General features: G+C 45.4%; 1 protein-coding gene across 1 annotated transcript in view; it reads right to left on the bottom strand.

The window, feature by feature from the left end:
* Window positions 1-1968: 1968 nt before the first annotated feature.
* Window positions 1969-15599, bottom strand: part of SLC18A2 (solute carrier family 18 member A2) — a 33888-nt gene continuing 20257 nt past the window's right edge. Inside the window, exons 10-15 of the mRNA XM_068549065.1 lie at window positions 12368-12446; window positions 12148-12199; window positions 11036-11099; window positions 8869-8988; window positions 8595-8728; window positions 1969-2243 (exon numbers count right to left, since the gene is read on the bottom strand). Coding sequence (XP_068405166.1) covers window positions 2139-2243; window positions 8595-8728; window positions 8869-8988; window positions 11036-11099; window positions 12148-12199; window positions 12368-12446 — 554 coding nt within the window. The 3' untranslated portion in view covers window positions 1969-2138. The remainder of the gene's footprint in view (window positions 2244-8594; window positions 8729-8868; window positions 8989-11035; window positions 11100-12147; window positions 12200-12367; window positions 12447-15599) is intronic.

Raw genomic sequence — 15599 nt, 5'->3', positions numbered from 1 at the left:
AGACCTTACAATTTTTTTCTCCTTCAGATACAACTGACACCTTTTGCTCTCAAAACAGTTCTGAAAAATATATATCTTTTATATGATCGCTAGGGATCACCAGCAGACATGGCTGCCAGTCATTCTTGAAGAGACTGAAGCCTTGCAGGCAAAAATAAAAGAGGGATAAGGTACATGGTATTGGGAGTGAGGAGAACCACAAACCCCGCAAGAGAATTGATTTGCAACACATTCTTTTTTAAGGCTCTCCCCTACAGAAGTAGAGAACAATCCTGCCTTTTTACTTTGGCCATAGAAGTGCCTCCAGCAAAGAAGAGTCCTTGTGTAAGTCGCCCAACGCAAATACACGAGTAGGACACTTGTTTGCTTCCAACACATGCACTTGAAAACCAGACTTCAGATCAAAGCCCCACAAAAAAAGCTTCATAAAGAAAATGGGAAGTATTAGCTACTTTCTTAGAGAATTATAAGGTTGAGGGGTCCTTCCAAGTTAACAAGAGCACAATTTTAGCTTAACAAAGAACTGACATTAAGTAGTTTTTGTTTACGATTACAGAACTACAGAATGAACAAGTGTTATTTGAGACATTCCACACTATCTTCATATCTCATACAAAACTCGATGTAAACTAACAATGTTCACTAACACGGTACTTGCTATCACATCGAAAAGGCACATCAACGTCGTCATGCTTAGAAAAACTACATCACACAGCACTAGGTGATAACAGTATTACATAGACATTTTTAGATGTTTGGGTTTTTTCCTGCCTGTGAAAGGGGGTGTGCCCTGACCACCCTATTATTTTTACCTGTTTTCCTAACACGATTGAAGACAATTTCATTCCTTCTTCATCTTCATGTAAAATTTGTTTTCACATTGATGTGAACAACTTTCAGAAGTCTAAAAAATAATAGTTTCAAACAACTCAAAATTAGTAGATCCCTAGAAAACACTTGATTGACTTCCAGGTCAAAGATAATTATAGTCTGATTTTTTCACATCACAGCAGCTATTAGCCTTTTAAATTTCTTTTCTAAAACCTGAGCTAGGTGTTGATATATCTCATCAAGCTTAAACAACCCTGACAGTATAAGGTATATCTATCCTCAATTTTCTGTCATCCGGTAAGACAAGTATATATCTGAAAAGGAAAGCTTCTAGTTGTTTATACGTTTGGGTGCTTTTCTCTGCTTTCAGAACATTTACTATTTTACCCTTATTGGCTTTAATGTTTGCTGCCAACCACATGACATGTAAACATGTAATTCACAACCATCTGTTTCCAGGTAGGTGATTACATAGAAAACTAATGCCCGCTGAGATTCATGGATAAATCCGAAAGATGACTGGCTCAAGTTCTTGTCTTCTGCATCTGAGATAACTAGCCTTTAACTCATGAATATATTGACAGTACAGTTGACCCTTGAACAACACGGTTTGAACTGCACGGGTCCACTTATATGCAGAATTTTTTCAATAAATACAGGCTGCAGTACTACATGGTCTGTGGTTGACTGAATCCAGAGATGTGAAACCATGGATACGGAGGGCTGACTATAAAGTCGCACGCAGGTTTTCGACTGCATGGGTTGTCGGCACCCCAAACCCTGTGTTGGTCAAGGTCAACTGTAATTACAAGTTCAGTAACTCAACATTCAGTGTCACTATATAATATATGCCGTCTTACTTGATTCTGTTTTTCAGACCTCCTTCTAGTTCCTCATTATTGGAAGTGTCTCGGAGATAATGCGTGCTTTAAACACTCATTACCAATATTCAGAAAATATATAAGACTTTTTTGCCCAGGTGTTCGTGAATGTAAGTTAAAAAATTATATTTGATTTGGATTCAAATATTTATAGATTTACACTATTTCGTCAAAATATATTGTATAATATTTAATAAAATCAAATACATAAAATAAAGTTTTCAACACTATTTATACAAACCCCTAGAAAAGCTGCTTTTTCTTTATAAGGCTGTTGGCAATCGATCATAACCATGGAAAAGAAAACCTTTGGTTGTTTTACTCTTTCACCAGGGATGAGTGGTATCACTAAGACAGTTCTGGATGAGTCATTTTACTGGAAACACTGTTTTATACAATTAGATACTTGGATGACTTTGGAGGGTCTCAGTCACTTTCAGATTCTTCATCCTCACCTATCGGATACGACTGGATATTATTCTGAGTATACATTTTTGTTTTAATGGGGCAGTTGTGATCCATGAGGATAGCCTAAAAGAGAGCAAAGTGCAGATATATTAACTTACTGTTTCATAAAGAGAAGATAGTCTTACCCTGTTTCTAAGGATTAGCAGTTTGAAAACTACATATAGTACCACCCACTATCAACCAACCAGTAATCTGGTGCAACTGCCAGGTGCCTTCCCTAGAAGACCTGGAGTTCTAAACTGAAAATTCCAGGCAATAGGAAGCAGCAGCAGCAGTCTGCAGTATTCCCATTATACCTGCCAGGAGCCATAAGTCGATTTGGAGGAAGCTGTAAGCTATGAAGAAAGGGAAATGCAGGTTAGGTTTAGGTTATACTTAGAATCTTTGAATTAGGGTGGGGGGATCCTGGAGGTCACCCAATGCACCTTCACAGTGGCAACACTTAATAAGGAGGTCCTCCCTCCTTAATGAGGCAAGCTCTCGTGTTAGAAACATCCCTGAGGCTGGACTAAACCTGTCTCCATGTTTCTATTCGTGGATCAAGTTCTAACTCCAGCCGTCTTCACAGCCTGCCCTTACAATATTTTAAGACCACGGCATGGCCCCTTAGATTTCCCTAGACTAAACGTCACAGGGCCCTTATCTTTCTAAAAATGGCATTTCAGGAGGACCTCTCCCCAAATCCTGGCTGGCCTCTTGCTCAAGTGTATTTTAAAAAATACATTCCTCTCATGTACATAAAAATCTTGTGCACTCCCTTATTGTTACTGAAAACTTTTTTAAAGGTCAACTGATCCTCAACTGATAAACATCCTCAGTTGATAAGCACTGTAGTCATCATTCTTCACGAAAGTGTACAGACCAAGCACGTAGTCTGAGTGCACAGCTGGGGTTTATCATGCCAGTTTATCACGCCAGGACTGCGCTAAGCATTTTCAATGCAATACTTCAACTTCACAATAACCTATGTGGTAGTTTGATAACCCTCCGTGTAGGCACAAAGGTTAAAGAACTTGACCAAGGGATGTACAGCCAAATGGGGCAGATACGAGCCCAGGCAGCCTATGCCAAAGTCTGCTCTGGCGATGCCCCACAGGACAGCAGGAGTGTAGAGCACGACATCAGGTGCAACTGAAATGAATTCTCTCATCAAGAACGTCTTTCAGGGGCTTCCCTGGTGGCGCAGTGGTTGAGAATCTGCCTGCCAATGCAGGGGACACGGGTTCGAGCCCTGGTCTGGGAAGATCCCACATGCCGCAGAGCGACTGGGCCCGTGAGCCACAATTACTGAGCCTGCGCGTCTGGAGCCTGTGCTCCGCAACAAGAGAGGCCGCGATAGTGAGAGGCCTGCGCACCGCGATGAAGAGTGGCCCCCACTTGCCGCAACTAGAGAAAGCCCTCGCACAGAAACGAAGACCCAATACAGCCAAAAATAAATAAATAAATAAAGGAGTTCCTTTAAAAAAAAAAAAAGTACTTTTACCTTTAAAAAAAAGAACGTCTTTCAGAGTTTTCCTCCATGTAAACTATTCCCTCCAGTGCCTTTCTGTGCAGTTTGAAAATCTAAATGGCAGCACTTATCTGGATGAAAATTTATCCTCTGTTGGCCTATTGCAACCTATCTTGGCGCTTGTTAGCTACTCCTCCCAGTTCTTGCCCCACAGATGTGATAAGCTGCTATGTCTCCACTCAAGTGCTTAACCCATTTATCATTTCCCAAGAAATGCTAAAATGATCTGCTGTGTGGCATGTTAAGATAAGGACTTCCAGGACCCTCTAAGTTAGGCTGCCAGCTCAAATTGTCAGCTGCAAATTTAACTCTATTTTTTTCATTATGCTTCTTGCCAAGTGAATTGATACACGGACTTCATACAGAGCTCAATTTCTAAAAATAAGTAATTGAGGCAACAGACACTGTATACCAGGACCATTCTCCCCGCGTGGGTGTGTGCTCGTAACACAAAAGGTCTAGCCACCAAAGAGCTCGATGTCTTGCCTCTCTGGATTGGTGATCCTCAAAGAAATGTGCCCAAGAATCACTTGAGGGGGCAGGTTAAAAATGAAATCCCCCGTCCCTACCCTCACATGAGGGTGAGAAACGTGCTGCGAGAAACACCGCCCGACTTATGTGGCATTTTCTAGGGCATAGTAGGGTCACATGGCTGACAACAGCTTACTGGGCACCTACCAGATGTGTGTCAGTGCCCTTAAGGTCCTCTACCAGCAACTTAGGTACCTCACTGCACACGAGTGACAGGTTCCATAGGGTTTGCAGGCGGAGCGCTCACTGTGGGTTAAGTGCTCAGGGAAAGCAATGTGGAAGCGATGGGGGTGGACTTGAAGCTTGAATGATGGAAAGGATTTTCACAACGAGGGAGTTGGGAACGAGCGCGGCAGAGGTTATTTACCAAACGAGACATTAAGTAAAACAGCCTGCCTCCCCGCCAACCACCCCCCACCCCCGATCTGATGATGAGGCACAGGGAGACGTTCACGGGAAAGCCCAACCGGGGCCAGGCTGCAGGGCCCCGAATGCCAGGCAGGGGCCTTGACCCCAGGCCCACAGGTGGCGAGGCAGGCTTGGAAAGGATGGCCATCATTCTACCTTATCACAATTGCCTTCTATCCCTTGGTTGTCCACCATTATACCTAACGGTAGGTGCATGTAGACTTAAAGACCTCTGGAACCTAGCACTGGGTACGTAATACAGACTCAATTAAAAAACTGCATTGCAAGGGAAGAAGTTCAGTCAGACCAGTTATTTGGCATCATATAGACTTAAATAGAATTTATCAATTAACCAAACTGCATTTGTTGACACTACCTATATCAGGTTAAGAAGTTTTCTTTCTTAAAAGATCATCTGTAGCTTTTAAAACCTAGCTTACTGGCTTCTGAACCTCTTTTGAAAGATTTATTGTGCCATAGTTGTTGTTGTTTTTAAGTTGTACATGATTAAGCCAGATGGCATCTAATAGTCCAAAAGTGCCACGAAAAGAGGGGCATGAACAAGATCAAGTGGGTAAGTCAAGTGCGCGGGGGACGTGTGCAGAGTGGCCCGGGGAGCAGCCTGGTAATCAGAGCAGTGCTCCATGCACTGCTGTGTGGAAAAAGGTGTGTTTGACTCTGGACTGAAGAAAAAGTAAAAAAAAAAAAAAAAAAAAAAAAAAGGGGGAGGGCATTTTCATCTGAATTCAGGGCAATGCCTGGTTCCTGAGAGTTGAGCCCTGGTCCTACCAAATGCCTGGTTTCATATCAGACACAGGAGAGGCAGGATTTCCGAACTGGTAAAAACATGCTGGACCAAGTGAAGTGTAAAAATAACACAAATACAAAGCTGGGACAGTGAAAAAGTAAAAGCATTAAAATGTAAGAGTTCCAGGCTTCAAGACTTTGAAAGATACCAGGCCTATGTGCTAGAAAAGATTTATTTACCACATCTTTAAAAAAAAAAAAAAAAAAAAAAGTGATGGTTTTGCATCAGGGTCACCCAGTGAAAGAAAGCTGCAGTCCTCAAACCACCTACTTTCCTGTCTGGGCAACAATTAGAAACTTCAAGAGTAAGACCTAAGAAATGTGCCCTATCTTTAAAAATAATTCAACCTGAAAAAATAAAACTCCATTCCAGAACACAGCTTTCCTCCTCACTGGGTATTCTGACAGTTAGAGGCTGTAAGCAATTGTCTTATAACTGGAACACAGTTTCCTAAATGACAGAGTTGGTGTTTCTTATACTTGCAGAGGAACTGGAGTAACAGGCTTTTTTCTCTGCCTGTATTGATAACACTGATTATTTAAAAAAAGAAAAAAAAGCAGAAATCCAATAAACCAAATGGAAGAAAAACTCAAGTGCTCACAAACTGCTTCATGACTGGATGACTTAGGGTCCATAAAACAGCACTCGAATTTTCCATTTCTAGCTGAAGTCCAAACACCACTTAATCAGAATGCTTCCTAATGAAAGAATGATTTGCTAAGGTTTGTATACCTTCTTCTGGCTCTCACGTCCCCTGCGTTTGGTAACTGCTGATCCTGAATGCCAGCACTTGTCTGTGTTGGATTTTCTCAAGTGGGCAGTAATCGATCGTCCCTCCTCCACGGCACTCACTGCTTCCTGCCCTCGCTCCCCTCATCATCCGGCGCTATTGGTTTCCACCTGGTTCCTTCCTGCTCTGCCTGCACAGCGAGTAGGTGGCAGCTATTGGCTGCCACCTTCACGTGCTGCCATTATGCCAGTCAAATGGCGTCTGACACGATGCATTCAATTATGGGCATCAATTATGGGCAGGCAGATGCGCATTCTCTCAAGTTTTTAATGATTCATCTTGCCAGGCACTTATTAAGGATTTTGACATTTTACAGTGGAAGTGGCTTCTGGAAGCCTGTCATTCTTGTTGCTTTGCCTTTCAGAATTGTCTCTTCCACTTCCTTCAGCACTTTTCTTTTTAAATGAACTAAAGCCTTAGTTTAAATGTGGGAAGAGGCACTGAGGCCTGACTTCCGCCCATCACATGGGGACCCCAGAGTGGGAGCTGGCAGGACAAGCTCACCACCCCCCCCGGTCCCCTGACCTCATCCACTTCCTCCAAGACCTCAGATAAGCCCTCACGCTGCTGCCAACGAACGGATAACACAACAGCCACTAACGTCTGCTGCTCGGCGAGGGAAGCCCACTGGGCAGCCCTGGGCTCTGAGAGTAAAAGGAGGCTCTCATCTCAGAGAGGAAGAGAGGGAGGAAACTGGGGTACTGCTGGGCTGACAGAGTAAGTCAGGGTTAGGTGAGAGCAAGAAAGGAGAGTGGGGTGAGATGGGAACGCGTGACAATTTATTGAGCATTTACTGTGTGCAGACTCCAGGGTCGCATTCCACTAGTATTCTTTCATTTAATCCTCACAACCACTCTGTGAGGTCGAGACAGCTCGGCTCCAGGGCTGCCCATGCTGGCCCTGCGCTGTCTCCTGAGTCTTAAACAGTCTCCTGGATGACAGGAGCATTTGTAGGTGATTTTTTTTCTTTTTTGGTCAAATAGGGTTGGGAGTAATCTTCATTCAGCCTTAATCAGATTGATACGGTGGCAACAGGACAAGCGTTGTTTTCTGTGGTTGCACAGAGAATTTTCTGACCCTGATTGGGGCCAAGGTACTGTGCTGGGGTCGGACAAACAAAGGTAGACAGGCAACTTAGACAACCAGGCTGGAAAATAGGAAGTGCCCCGAGAGAGATATGACATAGTGCTATGGCTGTGGCTGTTCGGAGCCGGCAAGCATAGGCAAAGAGGAAGAGTCAAATGGCTCGTGAGTAATTCAAAATCACCTACTTCAGTCCTATAGAGTAAAGGGCACAAGACCAGTGCTCAGTGCTGGACATATGTTTTAAATATACTGCACATATTAATAAATACAAAAAGTGCCCAAAACAAAGACTGCACACAACCTAACTTCAGGGTCTGTGTCTCTCTTTAAATCCACTCTTTAGGGATAATCATATAAAAGGGCAGTCAAGAAATGCCAAAGCCTTAAAACCCATTTCAGGTCAAACATCAGACAGAGCTTCTGACGTACTCCCTAGAGAACAGCAACAAGGGAACCTCACACCCATTCCCAAACGCCAAATACCATCTCCCCCAGCCTTGTTTCTCTCATTCATCTTTAACCTAAGGCCCTCATCTTTCAACTAGACGAGTGTCTATCACCATTTGATGTTTTAAAAAAATCAGCAGCAGCACCAAACCAGGTATGAATGCTTATCAGAAAGGGTAAAATGACCAATGCATTTCAAAATTCAAATTAGAATCAATAAGTATGAATTTATTCAGAAGAGGAACACTTAACACTCAATACTACATCTTGCCTATAGCTATGACTCTGGTCATGAAATTATGAACTTAAATGTTATACATACGTGCTAACATGTGCCCACAGGTGCATAAACAATATTTTTCCATAAGCGTCTGTTACCTACATTAAAACCATCTCCAGAATCTTATGCAGTAAGGACTAAGACACTATTACTGAAAGCTGTAAGGGTTAGGAGAAAAGCAAACAGGACCAAAACTGGCTGATCTTAGAAGTAAGCACAAGAGGCAAAAAAGTTATCTTCAAGATTTTCAAGAACCTTAGAAAATTAAATTGAACAATCCCTGTTTATATTTGGTTGATGAAAAGAGCTATATTGACTGCTAATCTATGTACAAAAATAGTTTCATTCTTCAAATATATAAACATAATGCTTGATACAGTAAAACAAGTAGCTGCCCTATGTGGTATAAACTAAAAAGGAACTCTTACCATTTACATTTGGGGAGTTCTGTTCAAAAGGAGCAGAAATATATTTTAGAACTAAGCCATAAGACACTATCCAGGAGATGATAAAATTATCAAGAAATACTTCATTGCATCCTAAAATTTGCTTACCATTTTTTCTTCCTTGGCAGGTGGACTTCGGAGAAAAAAGCAGAGAGGAGCAAAAAGAATATCAATTATTCCAATAATTGTCATGAGCCATGGAAATCCAATTGCCTTTGCGATAGCCCCACCAGCGGAAGGACCTTTCAGGAAACAGAGAATTAGATAAAGCTCTCTCTAAATGTCTTGTAGGCAGAAAGATGCAAAGGTTTAAATAATTTTCATTAGGCATTATCAATCATGCACTGAGAAAAAAGGTTGTTTTGAAAGCCAATGTCCTTACCTATAGCATATCCCATACAAAATGCTACATCGGCAATGGCATACACACTCCCATAGACGGACACGTGCCGCAGGTCAACCAGGTAGCCCATGATGGGCATCATTGACGAATCCACCATGCCTGTGGACAATCAGGGAACACAAGTCTATAGAAAACTGATGGAAACCAATAATGAACTGAATGTCAGGGACTGTGTCCTAAACTCACGACCCTGCCAAGATTTCTCACTGCTACCTGCAAGTCTTGAGGCAAACTCCCTACAACATACCTTTGGCTGAAGACAGACTGAAGGTGCTTGAGGCTGAGACTGGAACCCAGACCACCATTTGCTGTTCTCCACCTTGCTTCACCTTGTCCTCCACTGTCTGGTGGACAGCACCCAGTCCTCTGGTGACTCACCTGCCATTCTTCAGATCCAGAGGGATGCTGGTTACTGGTTGTGTGGACCCCAAGCCAGCTTCCTGTGGGTGTCTTCCTGATTCACTATTTTCTGGTCCACTCGTCCTTTGCCCTCCAAGAGTGGGCAAACCTACATGCCTCACTCAGCTCCCTCCCCCAGCTCCCTCCCCATCCACACCGTGGCCTCACACTTAGATTATGAGAGTTAAAGTTGGAAAGTATTAGGGAGAATCAGAAGGAACCAGAACAGGAAGGAGTCTGAGGGATCATCCTGCCCTACTCAGGAAATTAAAATCGAAAGCGTTTTGCTCATTTACTTGGCTAAAAAACCAAAACCGCCACCACCACCTCCAAGACCTGTATTAGAATCTCTGGTCTCTTGAATAGTCAGGGACAGGAAGCATAAAGAAAAAACACATATATTCAGAGTTCTGGGTCCAAATCCCTGGCTGGGTGAGCGCTGTCATGCCTTCTCTCTCTGAACATCAGTCTCCCCATGGATAAAAGGGAGATGACAATGACTGGCTGAATGAGGTGATGGCTGTGAACACGCCCAGCAGGGCGTTCAAACGATAGACCCCGTACCTGAACACCCACCAGGGGCAGGAGGGTAAGGGACACTTCTTTCATTCAACTAGTATTTGCTGATCACCTAACATGTGCAAGTTGCTGGGACACAGGGGAGAACAAAACGAACAAAGAGTTGGAAAATAAATTACGACTGTGGGGCTTCCCTGGTGGCGCAGTGGTTGAGAATCTGCCTGCCAATGCAGGGGACACGGGTTCGAGCCCTGGTCTGGGAAGATCCCACATGCCGCAGAGCAACTGGGCCCGTGAGCCACAATTACTGAGCCTGCACGTCTGGAGCCTGTGCTCCACAACAAGAGAGGCCCGCGCACCGCGATGAAGAGTGGCCCCCGCTCACCGCAACTGGTGAAAGCCCTCGCACAGAAACGAAGATGCAACACAGCCAAAGATAATAAATAAATAATTAAATTTATAATAAATAAATAAATAATTACGACTGTGATTGAGGCTATAAAGGCACTGTGAGAGGTTATATATACGTATACATACAAGCTAGGAGAACCTAACCTAAGGGGTCTAAGGGGTCCACAAAGGCTCCACCCTTTCTACTGTACCAAAGAGTCAACTCCTGCCTTTACCCTGTGACAGATTTACCTTTCTTTTTATCATGATCAATGTGTATATTATAAATGAGAAACAAGCATATGCTATTTATCCAAAATATTAACAAGGTTTTTCCCTAACATATTACTTACTGTTCCTCACATTACTGCAAAGACTCAACCTCTTTGCCTGTGAAAATTCCTGCAGTACAGCTGGTCATCAATACATCAGTCTACCTTTTCTGTACCAAACCTTATACAAAACATACATGTGAAGTCTCTTTGTCCCCCAGCCTCATATGAGAAGGTCTGTGCACAGATATGAGCCCAAACAAATGGATTCTGAGGAAGCAGTTCTCCTGTTTGCCCAAGCTCAGCAGTGGAGTGTCGCTTTGCTTCTGTAAATAGCAGGCTTTTTATAAGACCGGTTTTCAGGAAATAAATGACTAGTACATGGAAGCCGGTACCTTTCTATGGACGATCTACAAGCCGTACATGAGCTAAGCTGCCCACAGCCTCCTGTCAAAGTTCTAGATATTTTAGATTGAGTAGCTATAGTCTGCCCAAGTAAGAGGAACTCTGTCTTAGTAATGGGAAAACAAAGTTTTAAATTTAGGTAAAAGACTCGTGTGACTTACCAATTGCAAAACCAACTCCAAAGTTGGGAGCTATGAGTCCATAAATGTTTTTTGCAAGAGGAATCTGTAAGAGGAAATAAATGTTATGCTAAAATAACATGCTGGGGCTTCCCTGGCAGCACAGTGGTTAAGTATCTGCCTGCCAATGCAGAAGACAGGGGTTCGAGTCCTGGTCCGGGAACATCCCACATGCCACAAAACAACTAAGCCCGTGCACCACAACTACTGACCCTGCGCTCTAGAGCCCGCAAGCCACAACTACTGAGCCCGCATGCCACAACTACTGAAGCCCACGAGCCTAGAGCCCGTGCTCCGTCACAAGAGAAGCCACCGCAATGAGATGCCCGAGCACCGCAATGAAGAGTAGTTCCCACTCGCCACAACTAGAGAAAGCCCGTGCGCAGCAACGAAGACCCAACACAGCCAAAAATAAATAAAATAAAATAAATAAATTTATTAAAATTAAATAAATAAAATAACATGCTATCCAACTCTAAATCATCTTGGAAAGTCTTAAAGATATGCTTTCTTTGGCCTGTTATGCGTGTTCCCTCCTGGAGGAAGTAGGAGGAGAAGCAGGATGAGGTTTGGGCAGAAGTAGACCCTCCAAATCTTTAATAGTCGGAGTTGAAATGGGTTTTGTGACCACCACGAAAAGCTAGTTCACTGCCATATGTGAAAGTTCAGCCTCGTCCATACACCATTTTTGAAAAGAACCATAAGGTCTCATTTGGGATAGATATTGGCCTTTAGTAGAAGATGTTTTATTCTAGAAAAACATCTTGCTATTGTTTCTGGCTAGCTGCCCTAAAGTGTTTAAGACACGCCAATGTTTAAGATGTTGGGGAGCAGGCTACAAAGTGAAATAAAAACTATGTAATAAAACATTCTAAATAATTTCCAACCAACATGAAGTGAAAATAAACCCTTTGGAGAGTCTTGTCCAAAATTTTTAAGATGATAAAAAATGATGAGAAGAAAATGGAAGATGTAATAAAACTCAATGTCAACAAACTTCAAACTGCTATAAAATATTTCTTGGTGACTTTTGCCCAAAGCAAAAGTTTCATTCACAGATTATTTCCACTTGCCAAATGTCATCTTTCACTCACACATAAAATGCTGATTCCGACAATTATCATTCCTAGAAGAGCACAAAGCCACCTGTCAAAAAACAAAAAAGCACCATCAATACATGATTTCTGCCCCCATCCAAGTTTTCAATGGAAATCAAAAGAGTAAGTTGTAATCGTGAAGGCAGAAACACTTGGAATTTTTTTTTAAAGAACTACATTATTATAACAGAGTGAGTGTTGTCTCATTTCATCTTACCTCCCCATCTTGTGTGCAAGGATCCCAAAAATATTGGTTCCAAGGAGATAAGAAATACTAGCTGGTAAGAAAGCAACGCCTGCAAATGTATGAAAAGGACACCTTATCGGTACTGATATCAGTCACATGTGAGAAAAACTAATCATTGTGAGACACCACGCTGGTGATTAGAGCTGATGAAATGAAGCCCTGGGGCCTGCACCCAAGCAGCTAATATCCGGCGGCTGCCAGAGCCCGTCTGGGCCCCACGCCGCTTATCCGGCCGCCCAAAGCTGCCGAGACGCTCCAGAAATGAGATTCCTCCCTCTATCATCAGCTTCATCTCGCCTCCACCTCTGCCTGGTGGCGAGCTTTACCCGGAGACGACACCGACAGCTCCCGGCATGGGCAGTGAGCAATGGGCATCTGCTTCTGTTCCCCACACCCCCTTCATGATTTGTACGACAGGAGAAAGACATGCGCATTGACAAAATCGAGGAACATTAAGATGAGGGCAAAAAAACATTAAAATTATCCCACACCCCTTCACTCATATAATCACCACAGTTTTCCCTTGTAAGTTTTACATACATAAATAAATGTGTGTACACAGGATTTAGGGGTTTTTTTCAAAAAAATATGGGATTATACCTATGGTTCTACATCCTGCTTTTCTCAATAACCTTCATGAACATCTTTCCATGCCAGAAAAATAAATAAGTAAATGTCTCCGTGGTCATTTTTTGTGGCCAGAATGGCTTGCTGGTGACTCCTGACTCCCAGAGTGAAGCATGGAAACCATCTCTGAAGCCCAAGCTTCAAAGCAGGGATGCAGACCAGCTCAGGGGAAGCCCCAGACAAGCTACATCTTTCTAAAGTGAGTGGGGTGCTGAGCTCACACATGTGACTTGGAAGCCAGCATATGTTATTTTCCATGGACAGCAGATACAGTTGACCCTTGACCAACATGAGTTTGAACTGCACAGGTTCATTCGTACGCAGATTTTTTTCAATAGTAAACACTACAGTATTACACGCCCCATGGTTGGTTGAATCCACAGACGTGAACAGCAGCTACAGAGGAACCACAGATACGGAGGGCCGACCATAAATTACAGCGGGTTTTCATCCGTGCAGAGGGTCTGCACCTCTAACCCCCGAGTTGTTCAAGGGTCAACTGTACTCTCAGACAGCAAACACCCACTTCACGATTCTCAAGCCCAAAGCCTGGGATTAGGAGGCATGAAACAAGGTGTTCATTTCAGCTGAAAACTTACCACCCAAGGCTTAATTAAGTGGGTCACTTGAACCTCTTAGAGCCCAAGAGACGGTGACAGCTCCTACTGCACACACCTCACGGGGAGGCTCTGAAGATCACACGGCAACGTGCGCAATAAGGGCTGTGGCACCAGCCCTCCCAGCCTGATCCCTGTGCCCTGTCACTCCATACAAACCCCACCTCACTCACCACTCACCCCAGCCTGCTGACCTTCCCCAAACTGCAGTAAGCTCCTGCGGGCAGGGACCACTTCATCTGTCTCCCCGCAGCCCAACTCCACGGTGGCACACAGGAGGCGCCCAGAACACGCTGACCATTTAGAGGAAAGACCCTGCGTGAGGACGTTCACTTCACACAGCTGAAGTACTCAAGGCCGTCCCTTGAAGGCACCCCCGCTGGTCCAGCACGGGCTTACTCCATGGGGTAACAGACAGGGAGTGGTCGGGAGCCCAGAGTCCTCCTTTCTTGACTTTCAAGCTGCGGACGGGGCCCTGCACTCTTCGGACCTCAGGTTCCAAATTCCCTTTTCCTGTTCTGACACAGCCTCAGCATCGTCTGCCTCGCCAGGACCTCCACCCCCGCACACAATCCACAGAACCTGCCTCTCGGAACTCAAAGAAACCTCAGTGTGCCTCGGGGAGGAACGGGGTCCCAGGAGGGGGCCATCCATCTCTGCTGGGAAACCTGGGGCCGGGAGCCCACTACTCCTCCAGACGGCGCTTCAGGGGCGCCTCCTCCTACAGGGCCGCATCCTAACACCAAGCCCCAAGCCTCCCACCACCTCCACCCGCCGGCCCTGGTTCACATTCCAGAGCCAAGAGAAGCTGGCTTCAACCCCCTCCCCCAGCCCCGCCGCCAGCGCGTGGGGAGAGTGAGAGGCAACCCTCCCGCCGCTCAGCTTTCGCGACGAAACACGGCCTCAGGCTCTGGGTTGTTCCCCAGAGGCAGGGCGCCTACGGCGGCCCCTCTGTACACGTTCACATTCTCGACCTCGAAACCTGGTTCCCAGAACTGCCCCAGCCCACGACGGACACACAGCACAGGACCACTAGCGCCTGAGGAAAAATAGAAGGGCTGAAGGAATCCTACGAGCCTCTCCGGAGGTCTGGCCCCTCGGCCACGCCCCTCTGGGGCAGCCGCACAGCGACGAGTCTCTGGAGCCCCAGCGGCGCATGCGCTCACCCGGCTTGCCGCGCACAGACCTGCGCTTCTTCCAGGCCCCGGACTTCGCCTTCCTGGGGTGCTTTCCAGCCCTGGGCAGGGCTTCACACTCTCACCAGAGGATCCCCCCAGGTTCCTCTCAGGCCTTCATTTGTGCCTGTGGAGATTTATTTGAATCTGCGACTAACTGGACATCTTTATCCCTCCCAAATTTGTATCACCGGCAAACACAGCAAGACTTCTCTCTAGGCCTTTCCCCAGCCGCATGAGAAGTGTTGACTGGGGCTGGGCCACGCGCGAGCCCCTTCTCTTCCCCTGGGGTGCCGGTGCCTGCTCCCTCGCCTCTGCTCATACAAGAAAGTTTAACCAAGAGGGACCACCCACCTGCCCCTAGTGCCTTTATGGAAAGTCTGGCCTTGACCACAGGCTTGACCTGCACTCAAGGGAGAGGCCTGGACCATCACAAAGTCCACAGAGAGCTGATCCTGGACGCGCAGCCCCAAAGTGACCATGAGAATGAGGCCTTGGGCTTCTTCCGAGCTCCGGGTGACCCATCCCTGTCGTCCCCAAGGACTCAGCTAGGAACCAGAATGGGGCAGGGGTCCCATCTGGACTCCCCAGAGGGAGGCTCGGAAGGTTGAAGTCATCACATCCCAGAACCACAGGAGGCTGGCCATCATCTTGTCTTTGCCACCCAGCTAGGCTGGCACGGGACATGCCTGGGGTCACAGCTGGCTGGGAGCAGTATGGTCCCCCACCAGCAGGCCAGTGTCCTTCCCTCCATCCCACACTGGACCACCACACCTCATTAAC

Source organism: Eschrichtius robustus, chromosome 7, assembly GCF_028021215.1.
Source record: "Eschrichtius robustus isolate mEscRob2 chromosome 7, mEscRob2.pri, whole genome shotgun sequence".
Classification (NCBI taxonomy): domain Eukaryota; kingdom Metazoa; phylum Chordata; class Mammalia; order Artiodactyla; family Eschrichtiidae; genus Eschrichtius; species Eschrichtius robustus.
Note: the sequence above shows the minus strand (reverse complement) of the source record. Positions and strands in the feature narration are given on the sequence as shown.